The 11,999-nt window shown below is 44.4% G+C and overlaps 1 protein-coding gene across 1 annotated transcript in view; it reads left to right on the plus strand.

Moving 5' to 3' along the window:
* Positions 1-9,562, plus strand: part of SLC9A9 (solute carrier family 9 member A9) — a 534,926-nt gene extending 525,364 nt beyond the window's left edge. Inside the window, exons 15-16 of the mRNA XM_029940098.1 lie at positions 6,446-6,551; positions 7,856-9,562. Coding sequence (XP_029795958.1) covers positions 6,446-6,551; positions 7,856-8,083 — 334 coding nt within the window. The 3' untranslated portion in view covers positions 8,084-9,562. The remainder of the gene's footprint in view (positions 1-6,445; positions 6,552-7,855) is intronic.
* The last annotated feature ends 2,437 nt before the right edge of the window (positions 9,563-11,999 follow it).

Genomic DNA, 11,999 nt, shown 5'->3' on the forward strand with positions numbered 1-11,999 from the left:
GCAGCTCAGCATGGCAGGTCCAAGAAGGCTACTGTGAGAAAGGGACACACCAGCTTGGCCTTGAAAGGAGCGCCAGTCACCAATGAGACACCTGAGCAGCTCGGAGCCCAGGCTGAGTGGGGGTACCGTCACTCCTTGCAGGCTTTCTCCAGGCAATTCTGCTTACCCCTCAGGTGTTTATTCTAGCATTTTCTGCTTTCTTTCTGCCCCACCAGTTGTCTAGAGCAATTTCCTTTAAGATGGTAGAGGTTAGGATTGTCAAACAAAGAAGTATATGTTCATCTGTGTAGTGAAAAGAAAGTTTCTGCCTTTTCCTTATTTTAAAACCATAAATCCATGAATAGCCTAGAAGGTGCCATCTTGATAGCTTGTTCTTGAAATAGAGTGGCTGCTGCAAAGACAGGATCTTACTCCTGTGTTCTCTGCAAGTGCCTGGTACAAAATTGGAAGTCCTCCCTTAATGTAGAGAGAACAGAGAGATGAAATAGCTCAAAGAAGAAGGCTTCTTTTTGGGGCTCTTAGAGCCTTCCTCCATCCTGAACCTCCAACCAGCTCTCTACAGAATGGATCATCATAGACTCACCCCAAATGGCAAGACAGTGAGTGTTCAATTATGAAATGTGATATATGCAAAGGAAAGAAGGAAAACACAGTGAGTTTGTTAGGCCACACTTCCTGGGAAACAAAGCAGAAGGGGTGTAATTTGTATATTGGAAGCAAAGAGTGATAGGATGTGTAAAATTTGGGGTATCCTCTGCTAGCTTTACTCATGGAAGCTGTGTAAATAACAGCGTGGGGACTCAGCGGGTCAGGAGTAGGTGGGACCTGGTGTTCTGCAGGAACGTATCGGCTTGGAGGGCAAGGTCGGCTTCCACCACAGGATGCACTTATCCTTCCTCAACCACCTGTCACTGATCCCTGCCTATCTGGTGGCAAGCCAGCACTGGGAGCTAAATGCATCCTGGAAAAGGAGGTAAGAATAGATTAGAAGAGAATTGAAACACCATCTGTTTACATATTTCTTAATCTGTAAAATGGGACTATAGTTCCTACCTACAGTTGTAAGGAGGAAATAAGACATATAGAAATGTTTTATAAATGAAAGAGCACAGGGTATATTCTTGAAAGGCCTATACAGAGATAAATGTGCTTTTGTTCTTTACACAGCTGTGTAGTGATGAGTATTTTATCCAGATAACAAGACCATTTATCGAGCCTATACATACAAACACACATACACTCTCCCAATACACACAAAGTCTTTCTACACAAGCTCAGACATGACACTTCACTAATTCAGTCTCAGGTGTAACATCATCGAGGCTTCATCTTTTTGAGCCAACTCTCTGGAGAACCCACCCCGAGACAAGATGGAAAAATTGGCAAAGGTCATTACATTCGATAGGCCTGGGTTCTGGGCCAAATGGGCTTATCTTATACCTATCCTCACCCTAAAAATGATGTCTTTGTAGATGCAAGACACCATGTTCTTTTTCTTCCTATTTAAAACCTGAATCTGGTATGGAGGGCGATACTCCAGAGAGAATTGTGTTCCATCCTTGCCTAACCACCAGTCACCTGGGGTGCTTAAAATACAGACTACCAGTAAAATAGAGTCCCAGGCCACTTCCTAGATCTGCCAAATCAGAATCTCCAGGGTAGGACTTGAAAATCTCAATTTTTGAATTTTTTTAATGTTTTTTATTTTTGAGAGAGAGAGAGAGATAGTCAGAGCATGAGCGGGGGGAGGAGCAGAGAGAGAGGGAGACACAGTATCCGAAGCAGGCTCCAGGCTCTGAGCTGTCAGCACAGAGCCTGACCCGGGGCTCAAACTCACAAACTGTGAGATCATGACCTGAGCTGATGTCAGACACTTAACCAACTGAGCCACCCAGGTGCCCCTTGGAAATCTGAATTTTTAACAAATATCCAAGATGATCTTCATGATGAGGCAAGATTACAGAAAGCCAACATAGAACATATGTCTTCAAGGCTCTCCGAGATTTTTAAAGAGGTTCAGAGAAAGGGAGTGTGTTAGTCTGCCCAGGCTGTCATAACAACAGACCATAGACTGGGTGGCTTACACAACAGACACTTATTTTCTCACAGTTCTAGAGGCTGGAAGTCTGAGATCAGGTTGACAGCATGATTGGGTTCTGGTGAGAACTCTCTTCCGGGTTTGCAGATGGTCGCCATCTTACTGTGTGCTCACGTGACCTCTTCTTTGTGGACATGTGGAGTGAGATCAAATAAACACTGGTATTTCTTCTTATAAGGGCAGTAATCCCATCATGGAGGGCCCCCCTCATGACTTCATCTAACCCTAATTACCTGCCAGAGGCCCCAGCTCTAAATACAGTCACAGTGGATTTGGGAAGAATGCAAATATTCTGTCCATGGTAGGGGGTAATAAGGCTTAGGCTCCTCAAAGGGGCAGACATTCATTTGTAGAGCTGGATCTTTGTGTGGGGTTTTTGCATCTCACCAGTCTGCGTAGGACCACATCACAGGAAGCATATGAGCAGGCTGTACGCTCATTCGTTCTGGCAACTTACAATGGGTAAAACATGAGGATTTAAAGTAATTAAAAACAAGCAAACAAACAAAGAGAAAGAAATCAGTGTTACCAGGTATTTTAGATGTTAGTTCAGTTAAGCACTAAATTTAGCTCTGGACCTTCTGGTAGCTTAGGCCAAAAAAGCAAATGGCATCTGTTAATTGTCTTCCTTATTACACGCATGTTAAACTCTGGGTAGAATTCCAGCTTTTACTTACATCTCCTGAACCAAACTGCTATTCCCAAACCTATGCCCTTTAGATGGGAAAAGTCATTGGTTTCTTCTCCCCAGAGCTTCACATTTCATCTCGATACATTTCTAGCTTATTAGAGAAGCAAAACTAGCAGTACCAAAAATACCCAATGGGGAATCTCCCTCCCCAAACATACTAGAACCTGATGAAAAAAATAACACATTTTGCAAAATCAGCAGCTGGGGTTTTTTTGTAGATCAAAAGAGTTTTCTTACTCTTTAATAATTTACGTAACCCTGGAGATCCAGCCACTTTCCAGACATTGCTCAGCAATAAAGAACTCGGAAAATCACTGATTCCTCAATTCCAAATCAGCTGTCCAATCAGACAAGACCTGTCATTCGGTGTCTCTGTAGTAGAAGAAAGATGCTCCATGTGACAGAAATGTCCTTGATCCCAGGCCCAGCGCTGCCATTAACTATCTGGCGGGGTTCCACTGAGCAATTCTTTTCCTCCCTCTGAGCCTGTTGTCTTCATTAATTCAGCAGCTATTTCTTGAACATCTAAAATGTACCAAGCACTGTACCCAGGTGAATGGAACAGGCCTGCCCTCAAGCAAACCACAGTGTGGAGGTCAGGGAGTTTCCATTCTATAATGCAATTAATTGTCCATGTCCTTGTGCAGATGCCTCACTAGTTTGGCACATAAAACAAAAACCTGTGAGTGTATGAAGGAGCAAATGAATGCGTAAAACACCAGATTATTTTTTAACCACTTCAGTGCATGCCATCACCATTCCTGTTTCTTGGTCCCCTCCATCAGTCTAATAAGACAGGCCCAAGAGGTCCATCTTCAACATAACCTTTCTTAGCCTTTTATCCTCAGAAAAACCTCCTTCGTCGGCTATCATCTGCCCGCTTCATCTTCTTGTTACAGTTGCTGAGAATCTACTTCCATCACTCATACCACCCCAGAATAGTTTCCAACAAACATCCACTGAGCACAGAATGTACGGCACGCAATGGGCAAACCAAGATGTTTGACACAGAACCTGCTGCACACGCGCCGTGGCTGTGGGTGGTGCTTTGCACATTCTGCTCACTGCCACACAGGGTGTGCCTCGTTCCCTTGACTCACAGCTACTGAGATACCAGAGCAGCAAAAACGGCATCATCAATTTCCTTGAAGACTCATACATTGACAAATTCTGCCCACTTCTCACCTACCACCTCCACATGAGCTGCCTGTACCACAAATTTTAACCCAAATAGCCATTTTTGATATAGGGGTACCTTAAATTTCCCACCTGCTAACTAGCCCCTGACCCCCAAGGCCACACCAAACGGCTGGAGTGCCATGTTCTCCTCTCTACCCTCAGTATCATTTCCCCAGTATTATCTGAACAATGATCGAGATGCAAGTTTCTCAGAAGCATTGCTTAGAAAATAATTATTTAAAACAAAATAAATAGCATGTGAATAGCACATGAGAGTTTAAAACCATGTTTACATAATGTTATTTCCCATTAGTATTCACAATACTTGAAGTTCAGAGGGGTAAAAACTAGAGCACAGGTCATCTAGTCAGAAAGTGGCAGAGTTGACAGTTATGCCGAGGCATTCAGTGTCAGAAATTGCAGAACCTATCCAGAAGAGGCCAGATGGTTCCCGCTTTGGTCCAGGCCTCACGTTCATAAAAAGCTAAAATTCTGCCATTAAGTGTTAGCTCCAGTAACATTACACATAGAGTTAAAGAGATACCTCATCAGGATTAAAAGAAGAAAATGTTCATTACACAATTCTAAATTTGTGCCTTACTTTTGTAACATTATTTTGGCATTTTGCAATTTAATTTTTACAATATTCTGAGAACCTCAAACAGAAAGTTGCCCAGGCCTCTCTGGAACAATTAGAGGCTTGACAAATCTCTTCGGTTTTTGTTTTGTTTTTTGTTTTAATAAACCATCTCTAAAAATACTGCATATTTACTGTCACTTTTCCATCTTGAAATAAAATTGGTTGGATTTCCCTTGATTTATATTACAGTTGTATATGTAGGTTATGGACCTTACCTCCCTACAAAAGTATTTTTTGCTCACCTATTCACACCATAAACCCTAATGAGATCACGTGTCCTCACATGCCCCTATGTGGGAAGGTCAGCAGCTCCCCTGCACGGATGAGGTCTGCAAGCATTTCTCTCTAGAGAATCAGCTGGTCACATGCATGATTCTGCCTTGCTCATTTCTCTTTTGCTAGTGGTGATGGTGGCAGATTCAAATAGCAACAGGAGCCGTGGATTATTTAAAATCATTACATCTCCAGGCTTCCATTCCTTCATCCATACAATGAAGGAAATAACAATTTGTAATGAAAATTAATGGAAGACCATCACAGGATTTCCAGAGTCACAGACATACTCAAAAAATGTTACAGGGAATGCCAGGCTCTGAACTTTGGTACCTGCCCTGGTCCTTCACCAAACACGACAGCTGCCCATATGAAAGGAACTGTCAAGTTTTCCATTTACAGTTGGAATTAAGACTCTACTCAGTCGCTGTCCTTGCATCACAACTAGACTGTGTTCAGGGGTGTCCCCTGCTTCATCACCACTTTGGTGCAGGAGGATTTGAAGCCAGAGGCAACAAGACTCCTGTCCCCTGTAGGCTGCATCTCCCTGTGTCCTCACATGCTTGGGCATCACAGGAATGACAGAGAGGTATCCACATATAGGTGGGCTCCAGGAGAGCCATCTCCAGGATCCTCTGGTGTCTTCAGCGCCTGGGGGTGACTTCGGATCTTACAAGCCAACCGAAGTTAACCACTTTCCATTTTTTCCCTTTCTCTACTTATTATAGCTTTTCAGAAAGCTGATGAGGTGAAATATTCTCCAGCAGAGGAAATAATATAAAGCTTAAAAGTTGTGTCTGATGGAATGGTGAAATAATTCCACTACTTTCCTTTGAGCAAAAAAAAAATAATAAGGCAACTCGAGGCAGCCTCTAGGGGTTTCACTATTGCTAGATTGGAGAGAAACATAACGGCTTTCGATGAACAGGGTTTTCTTTTAACTTGTTAGAGCACTTTGGGATGAAGAGATAAGAAAGACAGGTGCTAGACAATGGAATAAACCTCGCACCGGCTTATTTACATAATTTTGTATAGAGGCGCATTGATGTATGAAGTATAAAGTGCCTATGTTGAATAGTGAAAATAAAGTATTTTGGAAAACAATCAATGTTCACTACCCAGTTCTAAAATGACTGAACATTTTATGAAATACCTCTTGCTTCTTTGTGAAAATTACTGGTGATTTAAGCTATGGGTGCAGTTTTAAGAAAACACAATCTTTTATGCTATTGTTTTAAGATAATTCTTAAAAATGCATTCTCAAAGCAGATGAGACATTGGTGGGGGTGGGGGGAAGAGAAGAGGAACATGCACCCCTCTCTCTGATGTTGGCTGGCCCAGCCCCCATTTCTTCATGATTGAAGGCCTCCAGGAGGGCTGGGAAAGTGTGTGGAGCAAAGATTATAAACAGCAATTTCTGCAGGACAGATTGCCTCCTAAATGAGGGAGTAGGGGATTTAAAGGTGAACATAACTGTCTCTTTCACTGCATGCAAAGGTTTGTGCTGTGTGAGAAACGACATTCTAACTTCCTTTTGGCGAGGATTCCTTAACAGGCCGTGCAGATACCTGAAACCAATTTTAACCCACTCTGGTCCTCCGCTGACCACCACATTACCTGAATGGTGCGGGCCAATTTCCCGGCTGCTCACCAGTCCTCAGGCCTATGGGGTGAGTAAGTGCCCGGGTGGGCCGGCCTTGGTGAGTACTGATGAGCCCAGGAACCTCAGGGCTATTACTTCCCAGCTTGAGGAGGAAGCATTTTAAAATTCACTGCACCAAGAAGCATTTCTCTTTTCCTTTCAGATGTTGCTGATGTGGGCTCATTCTTCTTTTAAGAATGCAATTTTTTATTGTTATCAATATTTTTAACCATAAAATGAATTTAGAAAACAGAAAAGAAGTAACGTGCCCTCATAAACTGCTGTGTTTTGAGGTTTTGAATATTAGGCCTGTGCTTTATAGCTCAAGGGAGTGGAATAAAAAATGCTGAGAAGCAATTAGAATCATTACAGACAAACCAACGTCAGGGACTGGAGAGGAGCAAAGCCTTGGAGTGTGTGGTGCCCCTGGAGGTTGTCCAGCTGGCCACCCCCTTGCCTAAACAGGGAAAACTGCATCTCAGATGTGCTCGGATACAACGGCCGGAGGCAGTGGTTCTCAAAGGTGTCCCCAGACCAGCAGCCTTAGTATCACTTGGGAACTTGCTGGAAATGCAAATTATCAGCCCCCCCCCCCACCTCCCACTTCAGAACTCTGAGCTTAGAGCTCAGCATCTGTGCTTCCTTGAGCCTTTCCGTGATTCTGGTACAGCCTAACCTTGGAAACCACTGACCTCGGTCACCTAGCCAGGGCTCATTCTATGAGTAATTTTGTATGGTCTTCCCCAAGCCAATGAAAGAAGAATTGAGATCTTAATTCTTTCCTTCAAGAAAAGCTCTGAGGAAAAACTACATTGGCCAGATCTAGTTCATTTCTGCCATTATCTACTATGGTGATTTCCCACCATTTTTAGCTTTGTGACACTCATCCCAAGAAACATGCTGTGAGGACACACTTTTCAAATAAAATATAACAGAAACTTTGAGAATTTTTGATAGGCAGGAGTGTTCCACAACCAACATTAAGAATCATTCCACACTCCAAGGTGACAAGATTCTCCTAACTCCTGACTCCTCTCAACCCAGTTAGGTACCAGTTGAAGAAATCCACTGAATTTTATTTAACCCCCTTAACCCAAGGAGGCACTCAGTTTTGCACACACTTTCTACCAAGTCTCACCTTGGGCCTGGAGACCCCGTATGTCTTCCATGGGAAATGCTCCCCCATGCCATGGACATGGAAAGGCAACACTGGCCTGCAGCAGAAACCGCAGCCAAGGCAAGACAGGGCCATTGAGAAAGGAAAACAAACACTGTAGGACTGCTGTTGTTTTCTTCATCATATAGTGACTTCTCTCTCTTCCCCAAACCCAGGAGGAGCTAAAAGAGGAAGACGTAGAATGCATCGTGAATCAGGACGAACTGGCCATGAGTTACCAGGAGCAAGCCACCTCGCCCCACAGTCCTCCTGCAGGGCTGGGTCTGGACCAGAAAGCGTCACCGCAGACTCCAAGCAAAGACAACCTTTACGAGGGGGACCTCGGCCTAGGAGGCTACGAACTCAAGCTTGAGCAGACTCTGGGTCAGTCCCCACTGAATTAATGGTGGACAGTGCAGACATGATCACAAGTAAGGCAAGGCTCACCGAGAGATTCACGTCAAGCTGGGGAGGCGGTGTAGGGAAGGGAGGCTGGAAGGTACAGGAAGAGCATCAATTGGAGAGAACCAAAACCTTGTCACAAGTATCCTCCAGTGCCTAAAGAAATGAGAATTTATTATCGCCCCTCTATATCATGCAACTGAATTTAAGTTTTTGACAGCAGCCATTTTTATTAGAGACCTTGGTGGGGTGGGAAGGGCAGAGAGGCCAGGGAGGCAGGAGGCCCGCTGCTGTGAGGGAGGAACGGACGCACTTGTGTCTGAGGGTGTTTCCTGTCGGCATGCAGCTCTCCAGGCCCTTCGCTTCGATTCTGGATTTCATTCCCCTCATTAGGGAGAGTTTAAGAACAAGAAACAAAAGTTTCTGAGGATAAACATGTGGCTCCTAAGCTGAAGGGATGCCCAGTTATTTAGTACCGGATCATTTGTATGTTATAAAGACCTAGACTCCCACGTGCCCTTAATGACTTGAGGCCTATTTGCAAAGCCCAGACAAGGGACGGACACCACTGCTGATGGCCTCACAGAAGCCGTGCCGTGTGGCGACCCACTGTTCTTGTGGGCATTCTTGTCAAGCTGCTTCTCCCACAGAATGAATGAAGGGGTCACTTCCAGCTGGGCGTACCTGCACTAAATGTAGTGCTTTCCAGCTTGGTAGGACCCCTTCCAGGGAGAGCGGTTTTCTTTTCCCCCATCCTGTATTTTACCTGAAGAATAAGCCTTTCCCATCCTCACTTGCATCCGAGTCACTCCTCGGCCCTGTGACAGGTCCCCTCTGTATGCGGGGTTATGAGGGTCCACAGCACAGGCTGTTCTCCACGTGGCGGGAGTCAGTGCAGCAGTCATGGCCCGTCCTCCAATCCCAACCCCCACAGCGGGTCAGCAAGAGCAGAAGCTGGAGGAGCAGAGCCCATGATGCGTAGACTGTACTGAAGCCTCAAGAACGCAGCCTGGGGACTCCCCTTAGAGATACGGCTCGTCACCCATGACAGAGAGAACGACACAATAGCTTTTAATTCAGCTGCATGATCTGTGCCTTTTAAGCCATAAAGATACCTCAAGCCTAGCTTCTCTTGAAATACAGATGTTAATATCAGACTCCAAAAAAGCAGGCTCTACTCTTAGGTGCCCCGGCTATGATGGGTCTGCTCCGGAAGGAGGCAGGGAGTGGTGTCTTCCTCAGGCCCAGAGCTCGGAAATCACATACGCTTTGCTAACCAGTCGTTAGGCTGTTAACCATGGTGGTGTCAGGCACACTGCTACGTACACTGATTTTCCTACTTTCCAAACAGCAGGGTCCAGGGGCACAAATTGTTTTCTACTCAGCTAAATATAGTCTGGTCATTCCAGGTAAACATGGCAAATGGCAAAGCATGGAGTTTTCTATTTGACCTAATCCTAATAAACTTTTGTTATAAAGTATGATTGTGTTGGCCAATGTTTTATTTAAAGACATTCTCAGGCCCCTGGGTGGCTCAGTTGGTTGGCCTTCTGACTCTTGATTTCGGCTCAGGTCATGATCCCAGGGTCATGGGGTCAAGCCCTATGACAGGCTGTGCACTGAATATGGAGCCTGCTTGAGATTCTCTCTCCTCCTCTGCCCCTCTCCCACTTACATGCTCACTCTCTAATGTTCTCTCTCTCCCTAAAGTAGATAGATTATAGATGATAGATAGATGATAAAGATATTTTCTCTGCTCATGCTAATTGGCAATTCTAAGCCTTTATACTTGAAATGCCAGGTGACGTAGGCACTGAAAGGTAATGTAAGGGAGATGAGAGGGTCCTGTGGCCCAGGAAAAGCCAGAGGGGCTGGCACACAAGCCACTGAAGGGAAGAAGAGAATGGTGGTGGGCTGGGAGGGTTTGCCAGCCAGAAAAGGGAGAGCTAAGTCAGGCAGAGTGGAACAGCCTCCTCCTTTCACACTCACACACACACGATCATGAAAAGCCTTAAAAATGGGGGAAGGAAAAAAAAAGGAAAGTCAGAAGATAAGGATTCATCTGATTTCTGTCCTCATCCTGTGAAAGGAAGAGATGAGAACTTGGTGTTTTGCTGCTTTGCGTGGAGAAAGACACACCAAGGGAAAGAGAAGACCCTCTCAAAACAGACCAACACCAGTGGGGGCTGGAGTGGAGAGAAGAAAATGGCATACGAGATGGAAATCAGAGGGAGTGGGGAGGGGAAGGCACGCGATCCAAACCCAGCACCGACTCGCTAGGAGGGCACGGCCAGAACAGCCTCCTGCCCACAGGAAGTCCTTCTTCCTGCTTAGAAAAAACCCTTTCCAGCTGACCATCCTGAACCATTGCCAACACGGAGAATAAGGGGCTGCTTAATCTGGGTCAGGCCACTCGTCCCCCAACTCCAGGTAAGTAAAATATCGTGAGTTTGAGGAAATTGTGCCGCACCTAATCTATAAGACAGCGTTCCAGTTTCAAGACGTGATTACCAGCCTCCTTCCCTCTGAATAAGCCCAAGACCCAAAGAGAGGCTAGCCAGTGTCCCAGTTAGCAATTCATAAAACCAAATTCCCTTTATGCTCCTGTTGTGAGGGATAATAATTTATGATCTTAAGATCTCTGTGCTTTGATTAGCAGCATGAGGACTGTGAAATTCAAACCTATTATTTACTGCCAGTTTCTAATGAATAATAAAGGCAAAGGAGCTTTATTCAAACCACTAACACTTGCACTCATTATTAGAGCTTTTAAACAGGACTCTTAAATTAATTAATTGATTTATGGTTTTTCCTTGAGCTTCTCACCATGTGTACATTACACACACACACACGCACACACACACACACACGCGCGCGCGCACAGTTCCACTCACTGTCAGGCTGCCAGTCAGACCCTGTGTAGCATCCCCCTGGTACTCAGTACATGCCTGAGCAAGTCAGAAGCCTGATGGCAAGTGGCATTAAGGTGTTCATTCATGAAGTTTCTAGAAACTTCTTGGAGAGCAACTTAATGATATAAATCAAAGCTGAAAATTCAAATACCCTCTGACCCACCAATTTCATGTGCAGAACTTTTATTCCAGATATGTGAGAATATTATACCTGCAAAGGGCATTTACTGAAACAACTGAATTGTTATCCTGGTGAGACAGCATCACATGTACTGATATGGAATGATCTCTAGAATGTATTGTTAAATAAAAATAGCAAGGTGCGGAACAGAGTGGATGGTACGCTGCCATTTGGAAGGTTAAAGAAGAAATTGGTAGTACAATTGCCTCTTAAGAACTGAGGGGAGACAATTTATCACTTTTGTACCTTTGGGGTTTGCACACTACAGATGAATTATTTATTCAAAATCAAATTAATAAGAAGCGTCCTGTGAAATAACTCAGTGTAGTACTGAACTACAATAGGAAGTGGAATAAAAAATTTGTTATTTTTCACCATGATCTTTGAGACCTTGGGAATATAAAGTGTAGCATCAATAGTGCCAATAGCTTATAAATTTATTCATTTGCACCATCCAACACACAGGGATACAAACTACATAAAAGATCCTTAAAATTCGGGGTGCCTGGGTGGCTTGGTTAAGTGTCTGACTTTGGCTCAAGTCATGATCTCATGGTTCGTGGGTTCAAGCCCCATGTCGGGCTCCGTGCTAACAGCTAGCTCAGAGCCTGGAGCCGGTCTCTGGATTCTATGTCCCCCTCTATCTCTGACCCTCCCCTGCTCATGCTGTCTGTCTGTCTGTCTGTCTCTCTCTCTAAAAAATAAATAAAACATTAAAAAAAATTTTAAAGATCCTTAAAATTCAAAGACAATTATGACTCAGTCCTATCCATCAAACATCTGATAGGAGAAGACAGACTGCTAAAAAGCAGTCAATTCCTTATA

The sequence above is a fragment of the Suricata suricatta genome, chromosome 5, assembly GCF_006229205.1.
Source record: "Suricata suricatta isolate VVHF042 chromosome 5, meerkat_22Aug2017_6uvM2_HiC, whole genome shotgun sequence".
NCBI classification, from domain to species: domain Eukaryota; kingdom Metazoa; phylum Chordata; class Mammalia; order Carnivora; family Herpestidae; genus Suricata; species Suricata suricatta.